The 19313-nt window shown below is 42.9% G+C and overlaps 1 protein-coding gene across 1 annotated transcript in view; it reads left to right on the top strand.

Annotated features, from left to right (window-relative positions):
* The window catches only part of ARMC2 (armadillo repeat containing 2), a 104602-nt gene that overhangs the window by 9066 nt on the left and 76223 nt on the right, over nt 1-19313 (top strand). Inside the window, exons 3-5 of the mRNA XM_028104190.2 lie at nt 260-332; nt 10070-10241; nt 17365-17572. Coding sequence (XP_027959991.2) covers nt 260-332; nt 10070-10241; nt 17365-17572 — 453 coding nt within the window. The remainder of the gene's footprint in view (nt 1-259; nt 333-10069; nt 10242-17364; nt 17573-19313) is intronic.

The following is a 19313-nucleotide window of genomic DNA, read 5'->3' as shown; positions in this document are numbered from 1 at the left end:
AAGCGACATGAACAGAGCTTTTTAAAAAATCACTATATCCATTTCTTCTTTTTATTATTCAGTATTTTTTAATTCCCCTAAAAGCAATGAAAAAACTTAGTAAAATGTTCTAAGTACTATGAGTCTTTTTAAATTTGCTTCTTCCTCAAGGCTTATGCATTAAATGCTGTTACTTGTTTTGGGGCTAGAGTTAACTAATATACACTAGAAATAAATGATTCTTCACAAACTAATATTTCTGTTCCATCTCCTCTGCTAGCCTCCATGCATCCAGTTTTGAGTCATCTGATTCCAGGCCCATCTCTGGTGCTCGTCTCTGTCCGCTAGAGCTTGTGAGTACTTTATATTACCATGAATGCTGTGAAATGGAATTGGCCCAACATACTTGGAATCAGTACCTGTACATGCTAAGAAAAGGATCACATAGACTTAAGTATACTGATAATTTAATATAAAAACAATTTCTTTTATATTTTTTCAAATATAATGTTTTGAATCTAATGAAACACCTCTATTATTTTCCTATAATTTAATAATAAAGAAGAATATATCAGAAATAGTAACCTGGCAAACAGAATGTTTTACATTTTTTGTTTTTCACAATTTTTTTAAGTTATGCATGTGTTACTTTATTTTTAATAGTAACATATACAAATAAATTATATATATGTATACATAAAGAGTCAAAGGCTTGTTACCCAAAACACTCAGGGGTCTCCTGTCCCCTTATTCTTTATTCTACCCTGACCAGTGACTCTCACTTTAGATTTTTGGCACATTCTTTTGGTATTTACATCCAAAATTTTAAATAACACTGTCTTGTTCCTCTCTGACTTGTGAGTTTGAGGAATTATCTAATGACTTCTCACTAAGGAAGATGAGGGTTTAACTCTTGTCTGTCCTCCCACACATCCTCACAACACATTCATCCTTTTTGTCCCCACTGCTATTCCCAGTATAGATATATCATAATTTTGGTTAGATCCCTTTTCTCTGACTATGATTATACAAATCCTGTTTACAACTGAGTCTTGAACTGATGATGATTACTTCTCCTTCCCCACACCACTTTTTGTTTTCCCTAGTGTTAATAATCGCCTTGCTTTTTTGTTTTGTATTATTACCATTTCAACTCCACAAACTCTTCCCCAGGGATCTAAATCTCCTTCACATATTCAGGTACATGAGGTATTCTGTTGATTCATCTTTTTGGAGAACTTTCCCCACTTTCTCCCAGACCATTTACCCTTGGTACTTGCACACAGCTTGCTTCTCCCTCTTGTGATGACTTTCCTGTCTCCTGTATCCCAAGTTTTTCTCTTTCTTGATTTACTTTCAGAATACTGCCTCCAGTAGCTTCTAGAGAAAGGGTTTAGGGGAAGTACATTATTTGAGACCTTGATTGCTGTTTTTTTCTCTCTAAAAGTTTGTAGGATTTTTCTCTTTGTTTCCAGTGTTCTGACATTTCATGATAATGGACCTTTGTGATAGTTCATTTTCATCCATTGTGCTAGGCACTTTCAATGGAATCTCCATGCCCTTCAACTCTGGGAAATATCCTTGAATTATTTTGGTGTGTCTGCCCCTCTTTTTTGTTCTGTTTTCTCTTTCTGGAATTTATTATTCCAATATATAGGAGTCCCTGGACTGGTACTTCAGTTTTCTTTTCTTTTTAAAATTTTTATTTCCCATCTTTTTTTGGAAGAGACTTTATCTTCTAATCCTTTTATTGAGTTATTTTCATTTCTGCTACCATATTTTTAAATTATTTAATTATGTTTAGTTTCCTAAAAGCTTTTTCCCTGCTCTAAGTTATCTTTTCTTATATATAGTGTTCTTGTGTTTCATGGTTACAGCATCTTGTCTGAGTATATTGATGATAATTTTGATTTTTGAATCATTTCCTTCTTCCTTTAAAATCTCTGTTGTGCTTTGTGTGTGAGTGTGTGTGTGTGTGTGTGTGTGTGTGTGTGTGGCTTAAACAACAGAAATTTATTTTTTCACAGTTCTGAAGAGTAGAAGTTGAAGATTAAGGGGGCATTAGGATTTATTTCTGTTGAGGCCTTTCTCCTTGGCTTGTAGATGGCCATCTTCTCCCTGAGTTTTTACATGGTCTTCCCTCTGTGTCTCTGTTGCATTTTAATGTTTATTTTGGTTTCTTTTTTTCATTTCAGAGGCTCTCCTCTGATAGCTCATGCTGCTTGTTTTGCTGCTCTTATTTGAAAGTAGAAGCATGTGGAATAGATTGGTCAACCCATAGGTGATACCTACCCACATCAGGGAGGACTAGCTGGGCTGTGTTGTTTGTGAAACCCCCAGTAGTAGTATCTTTAGGGATTAGCAGTGTCTTTAGTGATTTCCCTGTGGCTAGTTAATTCTCTAAAGAAGTATCTTCTAAGCTCTTGCCTAGAGGATAAATGCTGGTTGCTAACTTCCAAGAACCAGCTGGAGGAAGAAGGTAGGAATACCTAGCATTCAGTAGGTAAATATTCAGTTAATATCTATATTTATCATAAGTACCCTGACACTTAACTCTGAGTGGTTAGCCCGGTTCAGAGACCTCTGTTTTACCTTCTCTATGGAGCAAATCTCCCAACCATGTAGCCAGACTACATGGATCTGGGAGGGAAGGAGTTACACAAACTTTCAGCCACTCCTTGTTATTTCAGTCTCTTCCCCTTGTAGCTCTGCTGTCACAAGTACCTGGTGATACCAGTCCCTTAGACTTTCATGGAATGGGGGGCATTAGGCAAGCTGTTTCTTGATTTTTATTACCATGTATATGTGTGCTTATTTCTGTGTGTGTGTGTGTGTGTGTGTGTGTGTGTGCGCGCACGCGCACGTTTGTTTTTGATGAACTATTTGAAAGTAAGTTGCAGATCTTTTAAGACTTCATCCATAAAAATTTAAGTGTGCATCTCAGATGAACAAGGACAATCTCCTACATCACTACCATATTATCATCAGAGCTCAGAAATTTAACATTACTTGGTTATATCATCTAATGTACAGTCCATGTTCAAATGACCCCAATTGTCTCAAAATGTATCTTATATTCTTGAACTACTCAACAAAATGCCGCCATGAGGAAGGTTATGCTTGTTCTCATATTGTAGATGGCAAAAATAAGGTTCCAATATAGTATGCACGGACCAATGTGCAATAAACACTTTGCCAGCCATCGTTGACACATAGTTTCTTACACTTGCAATCTTGGAAACCACTTGGGTTTTGAGCCAGCTACAAGGGGGCCCCTGGTTTAGAAGCCCAATGGGTCTACATTGTTGTAGAGTGGCTCTCTGTGTTATGATTCTGGCATTTGACTCCCATGAATTGTTTTTAATATTCTGTAGTTTGGGGAGATTCACTCAGTTTGGGCCTATTCTATCCTAAAAATCTCTAGTTCTAGAGTAAACCTAGTCAAAGCCAGTCCTTGTCAAACTGGTACAGTTTTTGGACTGCAGGATTAGCTATTAGGCAGAGTAATATTGACATCTGCCTCTGTTTATGGTCATTTTAATTATATTTCTTTATTGCAGAATGGTTAGGTGCTATGTGCAAAGTAAAAGTAGACCCAGAAATCCCCATGTTGAGTAAAATAACTCCTTTAGTTTGAACTCCTTTTGTTATAGTAGATTATGTAAGGGTCTTAAGTATATATTTCATTTTAAACTGTAACTAAAGTTTGGAACCCCCAGTCAAAAAATTCTGAAAGTGAGCTTATACTACCTGCCCCTCCACCTTCTTTCCTCGTTTCCCTTTCACCTTTGAGAGAACCGTCTGACTCCGAGAACCACTGTCCTGGCAGAGGAGGGAGATTAAGGGAAAGAGGAGTGCAGGAGGAGGGAGTGGGAACAAGGAGACAGCTGGAGGCTGGGACTGGGGTATCTTCTAGGTAAGGGGCTCATTTGCTGAAAGAATTTGCGAAGACCTAAGGGACTGAACTTCAGCACTTTCTGGTTCTAGGTTACTTTCTCAGACTAGTTTGCCTTTTAATAATTCCTCAGCTAGCAGCCAATCAAGGAAGAGGGACCAAGAAAGCAGCCCATTCAGTTCACCTCTTTGAGCTTGTATGTTTTCCCTTCTCCCCGTTTCGACCCCTCCAGCCACCCACCCCCCAGGTCTGGACTGTGCTCCTCCCCCACCCCCATACCCTCTAGCAGGTGGTGGGCTGCCTCCCCTCAGGGGTGCCCTGGCCCCTGACCACTCAGGCCTTGGCTGCCTGGCCTGACTGGCTGGGCAAGGTCCCCATGAGCTCCTATAATCCTATCAGACAGGAGGGAAACTTGTATACCTACTTGCTATATTGGTGTGGCCCTGTACCTCTGTTTTCTTTTGTAGCAGCTCCCCACCTTCCCACGACAGCTCTGAGACATGGAGCTGTTGTTGGGTGGCAGTTGTTATTTCTGTTTTCATTCTGCTACCCTGGTTAACTGGTGTTCAGGTTTATATACACAGGAGCAGCTGCTCTCTTGCTTTGGATTGTATGAAGTAGGAAAAGAGATGTGACCCTGCGAATAAATAGGAGGTTTTTGTCTTTCATCATTATTTGTGTCAAACAGAATTCTCCCTGTGTTTCCTAAACCTACAAAGTCTAGTTGTTTAGGCCCCAAATATATATATATATATATATGTATATATATATATATATATATATATATTTTTTTTTTTTTTTTTTTTAGGGTATTCTATGTCCTGTATTTGTTAGACCCTAAACAGTACCAGGTGACACTTTGCAAAATTATGCAAAAGGCCTCCTGTCATGTGTGGTATATTACAGAAGCTTCACAGATTCTAGTTCCCTTTGGAGCTAGCCAGAGTGGATTTTCTTCTGGTTGTTTCAGTGGGCAAATCACTTCAGCTGTTTGCTCTGTGATTCCTCATCTATAGATTGGGGCTAGTTGGATCTTCTTTGCGATATTAACAGTAACAGCTGCTATGTGTTGACTACTGACCACGGGCTGGGCATTCTCTATGCTTGGCACTTTTCATATATGAAGTCAGATCATCTTCTCAGCAACTCCATAAGAAGGTCTTCTTATCTCCATTCTGCAGATGGGGAAACTAAGGAGTGGCAGCCACAGGCCTCGGACACGGCAGGTCCGCTTTTCTCTGGCACACACACTGCCCATGGCTCAGCTCCTCTTGGCTTCTCCAGCCCATTGTCCAAACGGCTACACTAAAGTCTTCCTAAACTTCAGAGATGATGTTTTCACCTGTTGCTCACCTGTTTAAGGGTCTCTGCTGCCTTCCCACCTCAACATCTGGTGTTTTCATTATTTTTATCTTGACCAATTCTATAGATAAGAAAAGCCAGAATCTCCTTTTCATTTGTACTTTGGGATTTCTGACATTTTCGTAAGGTTTTTGTATTTCCTCGGTGAATTATGTTAATCATCCTTTGCCTCTGGTGTCCACAGGTCAGTTCCTCTCATTGTTACGGGTTTAGCAGGACTTGAAAGGGCCACTGCAGATGGGAGCCCTTGGGTCTAGGCCCCAAATATTTTTATTAAACTTTTTATTGACATGCCAAAGAGACACAGATCATAAGAGTACAGCTTGATAAATTTACACAAACTCACCTCACTCTGTAATCAGCATTCAAAAAGAAAAAATAGATTATTACCAGCACCCCAGAAATTGCCTCCCCAGGGTGACTACTGTCTTGATCTCACAGCATAGATTAGGGTTTTTTAAATTGTATTTATTTATTTTAGAGATAGAGAGCGAGCAGGGAGAGGAGTGGAGGGAGAGGGACAAGCAAACTCCACGCTGAGCTCAGGGCCTGACAGGGGGCTTGATCCCATGACCCCGAGATCATGATCTGAGCCGAAATCAGAGTCAGATGCTCAAGCAACTGAGCCACCCAGGCACCCCCAGCATAGATTAGTTTGAGCCTTTTTTTTTTTTTTTTACATTTTACAGGAACCAAGCTCCAAGTATTTGACAAGTAAAATAATATAATATATTTTTGAAAGAAAGGGACTTGGAATCCCATATATACCTTGGGGATAGGGGAAATCCAGGGTAAGAGAAAGCAGAATGAGAATGTCAAAGCAATGTTTTTTTTTCTGTCACTATTTCTGAGTGGGAACATTGCTGCAGTGAGTCACATGCTGAGAATGACAGAGGAGCCCAGCATAGCTGTGGAGAAAATCATAGTAGTAGAGATGCACATACAATTGCCACATCCAAAGGTTATGTGCTTGTAGGAATTTTTTTTTTCTAACAGCTTTAGTAAGGTACAATTGATGCACAGTTGTATGACTCAGGGTTTTCCAGAAAAAAAGAACCAGTAGTCAGATAGATACATACATACTTACATACAGATATATAGAAAGATTTATTTTGAGGGATTGCCTCACGTGATTAGGGGGGCTGAGAAGTCCCCGGATCTGCTGCCTGCAAGCCGGAGGCCCAGGAAAACCAGGCTTGAAAAGCTATGGGGGAGAAAGTAGCAGGTAGCTGGTGGTGTGAGTCCCCATCTGAATGTGAAGGCTCGAGAACCAGAAGCACCAGTGTCTAAGGGGAAAAGATGGATGTTTCAGCCGAAGCAGAGAGGGCAAAAACACTCTTCCTCACTTGCAAGAATTTTTAATATTTGCTTTCTAACTTCCAAAAGGTCTTTGTGTGTGTGTGTGTGTGTGTGTGTGTGTGTGTGTTCTGTTGCTCTACAAAAGAAATCCTAGCAACTTTCTGAGGTGGGCTGTGGCCGACTCCTCTTCCCATAGAATAGGGGAGACCCCGCCTTTCTGTCTGATGACCCAGAGGAACCATGTCAAAAACTGGTCAAGGCCCGCCGTGCTAGGGTAAGAGTCAAGGCCAGGCAGATTCTTTAAATGTTCTAGGAATTTTATCTTGTTCGATTGGGTTGTTCTATGAGAACAGTCTTTCATTCTTCCACAGACTCCAGCGGTTTTATCAGCCGGAACAAATCCTACAATCTGACTTTCCCAGTGTCCTTAATTATACTCGAGTCACTGGTTAGTGTCATGGCACACAAAACAAGGGAGGTGAGGTCCTAAAGGGAAAATTTCAACGTCCTTGCAATGTTCTCTGAGTTCGAAAATGAAGTGAATCTTATAGGAAAAAAGTTTTTACTGTTTTGCTGCATAAAAGCCAATTTGCTCCACAAAGTGGAAGAATGTGTTATAGAATTGGGCAGGATGGAAATTGATGGCTTGTTTAGTAGTTTTCCCTTGAAGAACTAAAAATGCTTACGTGTATTACTTTATACCTTACATAGTCCAGTGAGATACGTGTTTAAATGGAATAAATAATTTTTGTTAAGGACAGGAGTCACATGGGACTTATTTTTCATTATACAAACAATGATAGATTTTGCACTAGGAAAATAATGTCTTTTATCAAGGAGCAGTTAAGGGGTTTTATCTTGCCATCCAGAGATAATTGAGTTATTTTCTTTTGGGTAAAAATTAACTTTGCACGTGTTCCCTTTTTATAAGATCTTTTACTTAGTACCCAAAACATTTATAACAGTTAGGGCATCTATAAAAGAAGCCATTTGCTTTATTCACATTATTATTATTTGGCAGACTTTTCAATCTTTGTTTCAAGATTCAAGGTACCTGCAGAGTACAGGCATTCTGAGATAAGACAACCTCATATGTACATTTAATACTGAGATTATCCTTAGGTATTTCATCTTTCATAACTATAACTAAAGTGCTTATTTTCCTGTATTATACTCTTACCTTTTTTGTTACCAATAGCTTCATGGTCTAAGTCACATTCTTATGAATATTTTGCAACAAGGTAGGGAGACTAAAAAGTAAAGGGACTATTAAGTAAATATAGCGTAATTTATGCAGACAAGTGAGTGTTGTCTCCTTCAGAAGAGACCCCTCTGAATTCAAAACCTTTTTTCCAGTAAAGTTGTGTCAGAGGCTAGGGTCTTGGCTTTTTTTTTTTTTAAGATTTTATTTATTTATTTGAGAGAGAGAGAGAGAGAGAACAGGCATGCACGCATGAGTGGGGGGAGGGACAGAGGAAGTGAGAGAAGCAGACTCCGCACTGAGCAGGGAGCCTGACCTGGGGCTCAATCCCAGGACCCTGGGATCATGACCTGAGCCGAAGGCAGATGCTCAACTGACTGAGCCACCCAGGCGACCCTAAGGGTCTTGGCTTTTGACACTTAAAAGTAACTTGGAAACAAATCTGGCAAATAAAGGGTGAAGGGAGCTAGTGTTTCTCGAGCCTCCATGACAGGAGTTGTACAGATGTCAATGTCCCTGCAAGAAGGAGACTATCTCCATTTGATAGCTGGGCAAGTTCAGAGAAGTAAGTGGCCTGCCCACGTTCACATAACTGGAAATGGATTACACTCTAGTTTGGTTTGATCCCAGAGTCATTTTTACTCATTTACTCTTCCCCTATATTAGGCTGATTATTTTATTTACCCTTTTTCTGTGTTTAGAAAAATGTGTCTCTAAAGTCATTAAGCTAATTTTTTTCTGTCTGGTTTATGGATTGATTCATATGAAATGAACAAGAGGATACAAGAAATATTTTGAAAAATATCATTATTGAAATAAGCAACTGCTTAGAAGGAGAACTCTAATATGTTCTATGTTCTATTACTGTATATGAGAAAATGAGTGTTTGAAATTATGTGTTCTATATGATACATAACCTCACCCATTTTTCCAAATCGTCTTACTTGAATTTCACACTGGATTTCTAAAAAATGTGTTGATTTACCTATTAGATTGAAAGTCACTCATTTCACATATTACATAAGTGATTTTAGGAACTTTAACTTGATTGTTTTTGGTTAGAGAGCTAAAAGCACCTGCTGCCATAAAATTACTCTTTCATAAACAGATAATCATGTTAAAGTTGGAGGGAGGAAGGGTGGATCACTAAGCAACACCAAAAGTGGGAGTTTAGGTCCCTGTGAGTTTCTGGCCCTGGGTTGGAGGCCACCACCATCTGGAGGTGGGACTACAGGGTGCTCTGGGTGTCATAGTGCCCAGTGCTTCGGTGCTGGTATTTCTTAAAGTCGTTAAGGAATTGGAATTTTGCCAGTAATGTTCATTTTCTAAGGGTATCAGCATGGAATTCTTGAGATGTAGAAAATAAAACATTTTTAAAAAGATTTTTATTTATTTATTTAAGAGAGAGTGAGAAAGAGAGCACAAGCAGAGGGTGGGGAGCAGTGGGAGAGGGAGAAGCAGACTCCCCGCTGAGCAGGGAGCCTAAAGTGGGGCTTGATCCAAGGACTCTGGGATCATGACCTGAGCCGAAGGCAGCCATTTAACCAACTGAGCCACCCAGGCGCCCAAAAACATTTTTTAAAGATTTTATATTATTCATTTGAGAGAGAGAGAGTGGGGGGTGGGGACAGAGAGAGAGAGATAAGCAGACTCCCCGCTGAGCGTGGAGCCCAGCGTAGGGCTTCATACAGGGCTCTACTCGGGGCTCGATCCCAGGACCCTGAGATCAAGACCTGAGCTGAAGTCAGATGCTTAACCAACTGAGCCACCCAGGCACCACGAAAATCAAACATTTTTATATTGTAAGTCCAAGACAACGTCTTGTTCTTATGTTTTAGACTTTATAATCTAAATTATTCAAGAATTTTTATATTCTTAAAAAATACTTTTGTGGAGTCCAAAATATGTAAAGATAGTACTTATATTCCACATAGTTCTTGGCATATACAGGGGCTCAGTAACTGTTACCTGAGCTGGCAAGAACACAAAAATTTACAAAACATTTTGACTATATTGTATCAAATTTTACAGTCTCATACAGATATCTGTTTCCTAGCATGGATAATTGTTTTTTCAAACATGCTAAGCATAGTAATAGAGTATTTAAAATAATATTTTTATTATTTTAAAATATATACTTTATATTTTATATGTATATATATCCATCCCACATTAAGTAAAATGAGCCAGCGCCGTGTAGGATCAGATGGCCAGGACGAAGCCGAGCAGCAAGCCCTGCGTTCATCTGGAAGCGTCAGCACCAGCTCCAGGTGGGGTGAGTCTTACTTGAGACACGGAAACTCTTGCCAATCATTTGAAAAATCTCTTTCCAGAAACCGAAAGCTCCGGCATCTCCCACCACAGAGGAGGATCTTTCCCTTGCCTTTCCCAAACCCCCAGTGGACCCTGCGAAGATCAGAAGAATAAGCAGTGCCCGGGCTCGCCTATTCAGGGCGGCCTCCCAGGGGGCCCTGCTGCCTGACAGGACCCTGCCTCCCGCTGAGTGTAAGGCTGGGTCACATCCTTTGCAATCTGGGGGCGGGCATTGTTTTTTTGAATTGGCACACAAAAGCTATTTTTACGTGATTTTTTTTTTTTCAAACCCCACAGGATTTTTACATTAACTAACAGTTAGTGAATATTGTGCCAACCTGGTTAAGAAACAGTGTTCATATATTTTTCTGGGCGTTTATGAAGAATACCTAGATAGCACAGTTTTTTGTTTTTTTTTTTAAAGTTACTTGGTAGGAAAAGAATATTTAGGATAAGTGTTTTCTAATGAAGGGGTTCAACTGTATTGGAAATAAATGATTTTTAAATCAGTGTTCAAACAGTTGTTCATTTCATCAGGCACATTTAAGGTTCATACGGTGTGTGCTAAGCTGAGGTCTTTGAAAACACCTTTCTAATCCCATGTGACAATGTAAGCTAAAGTTGGATGGGGCTTTTCCAGTTCTTTTCCACAGAATTGCTAGTGGGTATCTAAACCTGGAAACAGAAAAGCTACAAACCTCAAGTTCTAAGGTGTGCCCCAACCATTGGAATCACCCCTGTCCAGAGTATACTAGGAGTTTTTCAAATTCTGTAGGAAATGACCCATTATTGAGATGGCAATCGATTTAGTGGATCACCAGCATTAAAAAAAAATGAAGTAGAATAGAATGGAAAACATCAAGGCATATAGCAGACAATAAGGTAAGTATTGCTTCAAAGAGACCTTACTGTGGTCATATACATGTGTATTTGGGGTCATATTACCAATTTATTATATATTTATATTAAACTATATTGTGAATTTATTATTATTATGTGTAGTTAAAAAGTTGGAACACCACTTTACCAGGGGCTGACCGAACTGGCCCTCCTTCAGTCAATAAGGATTGAGGAAGAAGGGTAGGTTTACAGTCATAGAGAGATTATCCGAAGATGAATCCCAAAAGTTACAAGCCACCACCTGAGGATCCTACTTGCTTGACATACAAGCGTTTCCTTTTAGTCACCAACATTTAAATGTAGAAGATCTCATGGAAGAATCCAGATTTATGACTTTTTGTGGAAAATTGGAAGATCTGGCAACACTGGGCCCCCCATTCCATGGAGCACCCACCCCCCGTTAGCCCAGAGTATGAGCTGCAGTTCCCTATGTCTCCGCAGACCGCTTTCCTCATTTCCTGGTGCCTCAGATCCCTCATGATCCCTGTCATAGCTGAGGGGGTAGAATCAAGAAGAAAGGAAGAGACAACAAGGCAATAGAGGGTGTGCAGATCACACCATAACGGATGCTGTCCTGGGACGTATGATTAGGCAACTTGCTTTACCTCGATGTCCCAGTTGGTTTCTTTTCTGTCAATCAGATATTTACTGAGCCCCTTCTAAGAGCCAGGCACCACCCTAGGCCCACAGGGTGTTGCCCTCAAACAGCTTGTGAGGGGAGATAGACAGTAAACAGGAAACCAAGGAAATAAGATAATTTGGGTTCCGAGGAGGGCTATGAAGAAGATAAGCAAGATGATGGGCTGGAGAATGTCCGTGGCAGGAGTATTCTGTGTGACCTCAGGTGGCACCAGAATGTGTCCTTGAGGAGGTGGCCCCTGAGTTGAAATGTGCCTGAGAAGAAGGCAGCCATGTAGAAAGCTGTGGACAACGTGCCCACACTGAGGGGACAGCAAAGCCCGGAGATGGGAGGAAGGTCACTCAGGTGGTGGACGACCCGAAGGCCAGTGTGGCTGGAAGATGGTTAACCCCAGGGACATGGAGGGAGCTGAGGCCACAGCCCAGCAGGGCCAGGCTGGGGCAAATGGGCCGGACTCTCTGCTACCTGCCCTGAAAAGCCAGGGACTCAAGAAAGGGACCGACCTCATCTGACTTAAGTTTCTCAACCAAAGCTGCACATTAGAATCACCTGAGGAGCTTTCAAACGTTCAAAGCACTGGGGACCCAGTCAGACCAATTGAATCGGAAAGGATTGGCAATTGAAGGAGCCACATGTCCTTGCCAACATGAGAGGGATGGGATCCGGACCCAGGGTCGGGGGGTGAGGTCAGACCTCGCTAGGAGCAGCGTCACTCCTTACGAACAGGGATGGCCGAGCTGGTGGGAGGGTACCGTTGTTTGCTGGGTGTTTGGCTTCTGAGCCTCAATGCTGCATACGCGGTTCCTGGATTTAACTCTTAGCCCTCGGGTGAGAGTCCTGCTGCTTACTGAGCAGTTGGTGGCTCCGTGGGGGTGACTGAGGGGACGGTGCCTCACCCACCATCCTCATCGTCTTTGCTTCCCTCACGGCTCCGCGCCTCCCCCGCTGGGCCCCCGGCCCCTGTCGGCGCCCCCCCAGCACAGCGGTGCTCTGGGAGGCGCCATCTGCGGCTGCCATTTCCCCGCGCTGAGGCGGCCCTCACGCCTCCTCGTCCCCGACGTCTGGGTCCGCACTCAGGAAACAACGGCAGTAAAAAGTCCTTGTCGTTCTAAAGCCCCCATTGCCCCCACTGAAACGACACGGTTCACTCTCCAGCCTTGGAATCGTTGTCATTTGTGCAGGGGCTCCCTGGGCTTTGCTTCGGGGTCCCTGTTGTCTAGCAAAGGTATCTTGCGGTGGGTGACTGTGTGACTGAGGCCGAGGCCGCTGAGCTTGGAGACAGAGGCTGCGTCCCTGCCTTTGATGCGAAGTCCTTCGCGGCTGACGGCCACAGGCAGGGCGAGGGTGTGGTGGCAGCTTTGGAATTCCCGATTTAAGAAAATGAGAGGGGAAGAGACGTGCGTCGCCATGTTTGGAGGACAGGCCAGTGTAATGGCTCCGTGTTCAAACAGGCCTTTTGGCTGGAGGTGGCAGTGTTGCTAAGGCCGCCCAGGGACTCAAGCCGGACAGAGACCACAGGCTCCACCTTCTCGCCGTGTCCCTGTCCTCTTTGCCTTCGCAGAGCCCTCGACAGGCCCCCTAAACGGGCTTCCTAAGTGTCCCCTGGCTCTGCATGTTCCTTTCGCACCACTGCTGCACTGCTGTTAGCACCCCTCGCCTCGTGCCTGGTCTCCTAGGGCCCCCCGTCTGGCTCCACCCTCAGCTCCGCCGGAGCAGCCCCAAGAGCCTGGAGAAACCAAGCTGCCAGCTGCACAGGGCTGTGAGCAGTAGCTTCATACCCTTATCCCGGTGGACGGAGAGAACTGATTACTGTCTGTGTGCGCCATACGGGACAAGGGGCAGGAGGCAAATACAAATCGGATTGCATCATCTTCTTGCTGAAAGCCCTTCGGAGGGCTCCCTATGCCTGAAGTGGCCAAACTGAGTCCCAGCTTTCCCTTGGAAGAGGGGTTCAGCACTCAAATCAGTCTGCCTGCTTCCCTCCCCTCGTAGAGAGTCCCAGTGCGCCCGGGTCTATTTGAGGGTTGGTAAAGATGCCTACTTAATCTTAATTCAACCCAGCATTTTATAAAGGTACTTGACTGGGGAATCTGTCTTTTGAAGAATGCAGTTTGGGACATACTGACCTGGCACAGACGCTGGGAAACTTTTTCTGTAACGGGCCAGAGAGTAAATATTTCAGACCAAATGAATGGGCCATAGAGTCTCTGTTCAACCTACTCAACTCTCCCGTTGTAGTAGGAAAGCAACATAGACTGATTTATGGCCACCAAAACTTGAATTTCCTGTCATTTTCACATGTTCCAAAATAGTGTTCTCCTTTTGAGTTCTTCCCAGCCATTTAAAAATGTAAAAACCATTCTTAGCTCGCAGGCTATACAAAAACAAGAGGCAGGCTAGATTCAGTGGGTAGTTTGCTGACTCCTGGCCTAGCGGATGAAGTCCCGGCTCGTCGGCATGCACAGCTCTGTAGCGATCTGGCCCCAGCCTAACATTCCAGGCCCTTTTCTCGACTCTCCTTTGCCTCCCGCCCACAGCCTGTGCACCAACAGTATGGACCTCCTTGTGGTTCCCCACACCCATCCTGCTGCTTTAAGCCTCTTGCAGGATCTACTCTATAATTTGCTGGACCCAGAGCAAAATTAGAATGTGGAGCTCTTTGTTCAAAAATTATTGAGAATTTCTAGATGGCGACAGCAAAGCATTCAACCAAGTGTAGGGCGCTTCTAAGTGTGCAACCCCGCTTGACTATACAGCCAGTATACACAGAAAGCTAGCTCTGACTGCAGGCTTCTGTTCCTTTACCTCAGAACTCCTTTTTGCCTCCTGTTAATCCTTCAGAATACTTCTCAGGCTCTGCTTCCTCTATGAATCCTTCCCTGCCCAGTTCCCAACCCTTCAGGACTCTCCTATTCTCTATGCTGCCCTTACCTGGCCAAGACCATGCTGTACTGCATTTCTCTCTCTACACGTCTGCCTCTCTGTCTCCCCTGTTAGGCTCAGCAACTTCAGTAGGAAAGAGGATTTCTTTATTTGTAGCCTGAGAACCTAAAACGGGGACCAGTATATAGTAGGTGCCAAAGCAATATCTGTGAAATGGAACTGTTCCCACATAGTAATACTGCTTGTTGTACACTTTTGAAGTTCACCCACGATCCATTACAAGATTAGTACAGTGTGCTACCGACATTTACCAGGGACACACAGGGCATTCCTCTTCATGCTCAGTTTAACGGTGGACCTCCATCAGGAGTCAGAGTGAGCCCCAGGGCAGCTCCTCACCATAGTAATAACCGGCGAGCTCCCTCCAATAGATTGTGAAGTTAGAGAGGCTGCAGCAACTCTGCCCATGAGTATGGGTGTGCTTCGCCTCTTGAACAGGAGCTCCCTGATGACTGGGACTTCTTGTTCACCACTAGACCCCCAGCACCTGGAACAGCACCTGACACAGAGCAGCAAGTGCCTAATAAATATTCATGGAGTACATGAATGAAAGAAACCAATGCTAAAATGTAGGAATAGGCTAAAAATGTATTACCTAAAACAAAATCTGTGCTTTGTAATTCAGTAGTGAAGATATTTAAGGCAGCGTGGTGCCACAGAGAGAGCCCTGGACCGGAAGTCGGGATCCTTGGGTTCCCTTAATAATGATGACAATAACTTCTAGGTTTGGAGTAAATCACTTTACTAAGCCATATCATTTGATTCTCAGCACATCCCTAAGAGGTGGGGACCACTGAGGAAGGTGAGAGAAAAGTTGAGTGACTTGCCCGCGTCACTCAGCCAGTACTTGACCCTAGGTCTGATGGAATGCAAAGCCCACGCTCTTCATACTCTACAGTCCTGGCCCTCCCTGAACTTGCTCAGTGAACCTAAACTGGTCACGTAACGCTCAGGTTTTCAGTTTTCTCATCTGAAAAATGGAGTTTAGACTAGCCGATCCCTAAGGTTCCTTTCAGCTTTAGAATTCATTGTTTTGAAAGCAGGGAGCTTAGTTGGAGTGGACTAAGTGGTTTTGTTGGTTTTTATTGGTTTGTTCGAGTGCAGAAAAGGAAACCTTGAGTTGTTCTGGAGAAGCTTGCAAAACAGTTTTTTTTCTATATGAATCTCATCCCCACATTCCTCTTTGAAAAAAAATTAAGATTTTATTTATTCATTTGATGGAGAGAGAGAGAACAAGCAGGGGGAGAGGCAGAGGCAGAGGGAGAAGCAGGTTTCCAGCTGAACAGGGAGCCCGATGAGGGGCTGGGTCCCAGGCCCCTGGGATTATGACCTGAGCCGAAGGCAGACATGTGACCGACTCAGCCACCCAGGTGCCCCTGAAAAAAATATTTTATCGAGACTCAAGTGTGGTAGCAGCATCACAGATGAGCTATTCCTAATGGCCACTGGCTGATAAAGAAACAGTGTTGTATCATAAGCCTAAGTAAGAATCTGCAGTCATACACACAATAGATGTTTCAGTTTAGAGGCCGGATTTCTGTTTGTAACTCTTATCATCTTATTCCTCTTTACAAAGCCTTATAAGCCAACGCCCTCCTCTTCCTACCTGCTAGCAGTGATGTATAAGGCCTCCACAATTGGGTGCTACCCCTCTGAGCAGCTCTCTTCCTCTTCTCCCTCACATCCTCCACTCCAGTTGTGCCTTAAGCATGCTAGCCACACTCCTGCCTTAAGACCTCCATACCTGCTCTTCCCTCTGCAGGGAATTCTGTCCCTGGTCAACCTGTGGCTAGATGCCTCACCTCCATTGCTTACCATGTCCACCCTGTTCAAAACTGCTGCCTACCCCCATCCCCAATCCTCTTCAATTTTCTCCATTTTTCTACTTTGCTTTTTTCCTTAGCACTTATTATATGATGTACCTCATTTATTATGGTATATTATTTATTATCTGTTTATACCTAGTAGGATGTAAGCCCTACAAAGTCAGGGATCTCTGTTTCCTCACTGATACATCCCAAGTGTCTAGACCAGTGCCTGCCATCAGGGAGGCACTCAGTTTTTGTTTTTTGTTTTTTGTATTTTTTTTAAGATTTTATTTATTGGGTGCCTGGGTGGCTCAGTCGTTAAGCGTCTGCCTTCGGCTCAGGTCATGATCCCAGGGTCCTGGGATCGAGTCCCACATCTGGCTCCCTACTTGGCGGGAAGGCTGCTTCTCCCTCTCCCACTCCCCCTGCTTGTGTTCCCTCTCTCACTGTCCTTCTCTCTGTCGAAAAATAAAATCTTAAAAAAAAAAAGATTTTATTTATTTATTTTAGAGAGAGGGAGGGAGAGAGAAAGAGAGAATCCCAAGCAGGCTCCATGCCCAGCACAGAGCCTGATGCGGGGCTTGATCCCATGACCCTGAGATCATGACTTGAGCCAAAATCAAGAGTCAGACACTTAACCGACTGAACCACCCAGGCACCCCAGCACTCAGTATTTTTTGAATGAAAAAATTGTTAACATAATCAAATTCAGGAAAAGGAGTCATTGTTCTGGGATGCAGAAGTACTTATGTGGACTGAGTTATTCATAAACCTACATTTGAGTGCATGTCCTCTGGTAGACTCTGAGAGAGTAGAGAGAAGATCCCATTCATTTTTGATGAATTGATGCTGCCAAGCCTGAAATAATGGTGAGGTCTTGTAGATTTTGGTCTCACAATTCCAGACTTGTTTATAAGTCATATAAAAATTTTTAAATGGTATAAATTCTTAGATTAAAAAATACTGAAATAGTGACTCCTAAAATCAGAACTGCTTTGACAAAACACCTCCTTGATTGTTACAGCAAAGAAGACAGTGGCATCCAAGGAAACAGTTGTGATGGGGGACGCTATGGTGAAAATCAATGGGATTTATTTAACAGAATCAAATGCCATTGGCCACTTAAAGAGTCACCCACTTCAGCTAACTTATGATGGAGGCTTCAGTGAAATCAAGAAGCAAGAAATGTTCAAAGGGACAACAGCCTTGCCATCTCATCTCAGAAGTGGAGGGTCAGTATTCTTTTGATTTAGTTTTCTGGTTAGGATAACTGTGTCATATACTAGTTTATTTCCTAATCTTATATAGATGACTGATTTGCATTTTCCCTTTTATGTAAACAAATTTTTAAGTTAATGATGCATCAATAGGAAAGACTTTTTTTCTCATGGCTAAATGGAGTTGGTGTTACATCATTCCCCATTTAATCCTCAGGAAAACATTTATTCATACGGGCCAAATGCTGCGTTGATCTGCCTGTCAGAATAGTCTTTGCTTTAGTTAGGCTGTTCCAGCCAGCCCTCGAGTGATGAGTGATTGTTCTGTTTGTGTGTTATTTGGGATTCTTGCCTGGCCTGGAATCTCTTGTTCCCTCCCTTTGGATTAGTTCACTGTTGTTAATTCCACCAAAGAGTAGACACTTATTTTATTCCCCAGTAAAAACTTGGATTTAAATATTTATTTTGCAAACAGGTAAGTAGTTAAAACAGGAGAATCCTGTAGACTTCTATTGTCTGTGACATCCCTCACCTAATCCCTCATAAAATGAATTATTAGGAATTACTTTATTTCATACCATGTTCCTAGACAGGGCTTTCTAGGGCTTCCCCTAGAAAATTGAGGAGCAATTTTCTTACCACATTAAGATTTGTGGAAAAATGTTCACTGTACGGACCCTGTGAATTCTCACCCCTGTGTTTTCCTAAAGAAGTCTTGAATGACTGGGGATTGGGGACTGGGGTGGGGAGTGGATGGAGTGGGGAGAGCAGCCTCTGTTCTCCAGCCCCAGCTAATAATGGTGCTAAGATAGGCAGGAGGTCTTGGACTGGACCAGGTCATTCAGTTAAAGATATTTTTCTATGACTTTCCATTGGGTCATTGTGGACGACTGCCCGGTTCAAATTTGCTTAACAAGATTAAATTCTACCGGCCGCTTTAAGACTGAGGAGTTGCCCTCACTTTAGATTTTGGGTCTGACTTTGGCTCCTACACACGCAGCGTGCTTAAAACTTTTCCCGGAACCGGCTACTTGGCAGCTGGTTAGTTTAGCTGAACTGACCTTGTCTGCTGACAGAGCCCGAAGGGTGTCGCGCACGCAGAATTTATATTAGGCAACCTAGTAGCCCTGGTAATGCTGCTTTGCATTCAGAACATTTTTTAAATTAAGGGAAAAATGAAATGTCTCCTTAAGTGGAAGAGAATGACTTCAAATGGGGACTTTGGGAGCTGAGCACAAAACATCAAACTGGCCATTGCAACCAATCTTTTCCAGTTGGTGAGTAAGAATAGGCTGCAGACCTCCGAGCTTAAACATAAAAGACGGCAGGAGAGCTTGTGATTTTTCAGCACTGGAGTGAAAAGGAAACATTTATCTTGCTGCACCCATCCTTACAGTAATTAATGTTGACTAGGAAAAAGTAGACAAGAGCTGTTTTTTTTTAATTTTATTATTATTATTACTATTTGCAAACCTTCAGATGTTGCAGAATAATTTGGCAAGCCAGAGTTCATTATGTCTTCCTCAGTCAGGGACAGCAAAGGCATTTTCAGTTGCATATTTTATCCCACCAACAGCAAAGGAGAAATCAATTAGGAACTGGAAGCACTTCTTCCTGACCAGCCAAAATTATGAGGCATCGGCAGCACTAATTGTTTTCCCTTTGTTTGGTGAGGACAGCTTTTGTGTCGTGTAATGACTGCCTCTGAGTTGGGCTTGCAATGCACCCTGGCGAGTTTAACTTCCAGTAACATTTC

This window comes from Eumetopias jubatus, unplaced genomic scaffold (assembly GCF_037043125.1).
Source record: "Eumetopias jubatus isolate StellerSeaLion01/CBP00866 unplaced genomic scaffold, mEumJub1_p1.0 scaffold_6, whole genome shotgun sequence".
Taxonomy (NCBI): Eukaryota; Metazoa; Chordata; class Mammalia; order Carnivora; family Otariidae; genus Eumetopias; species Eumetopias jubatus.
This window is presented reverse-complemented; position numbering and strand designations above follow the sequence as displayed.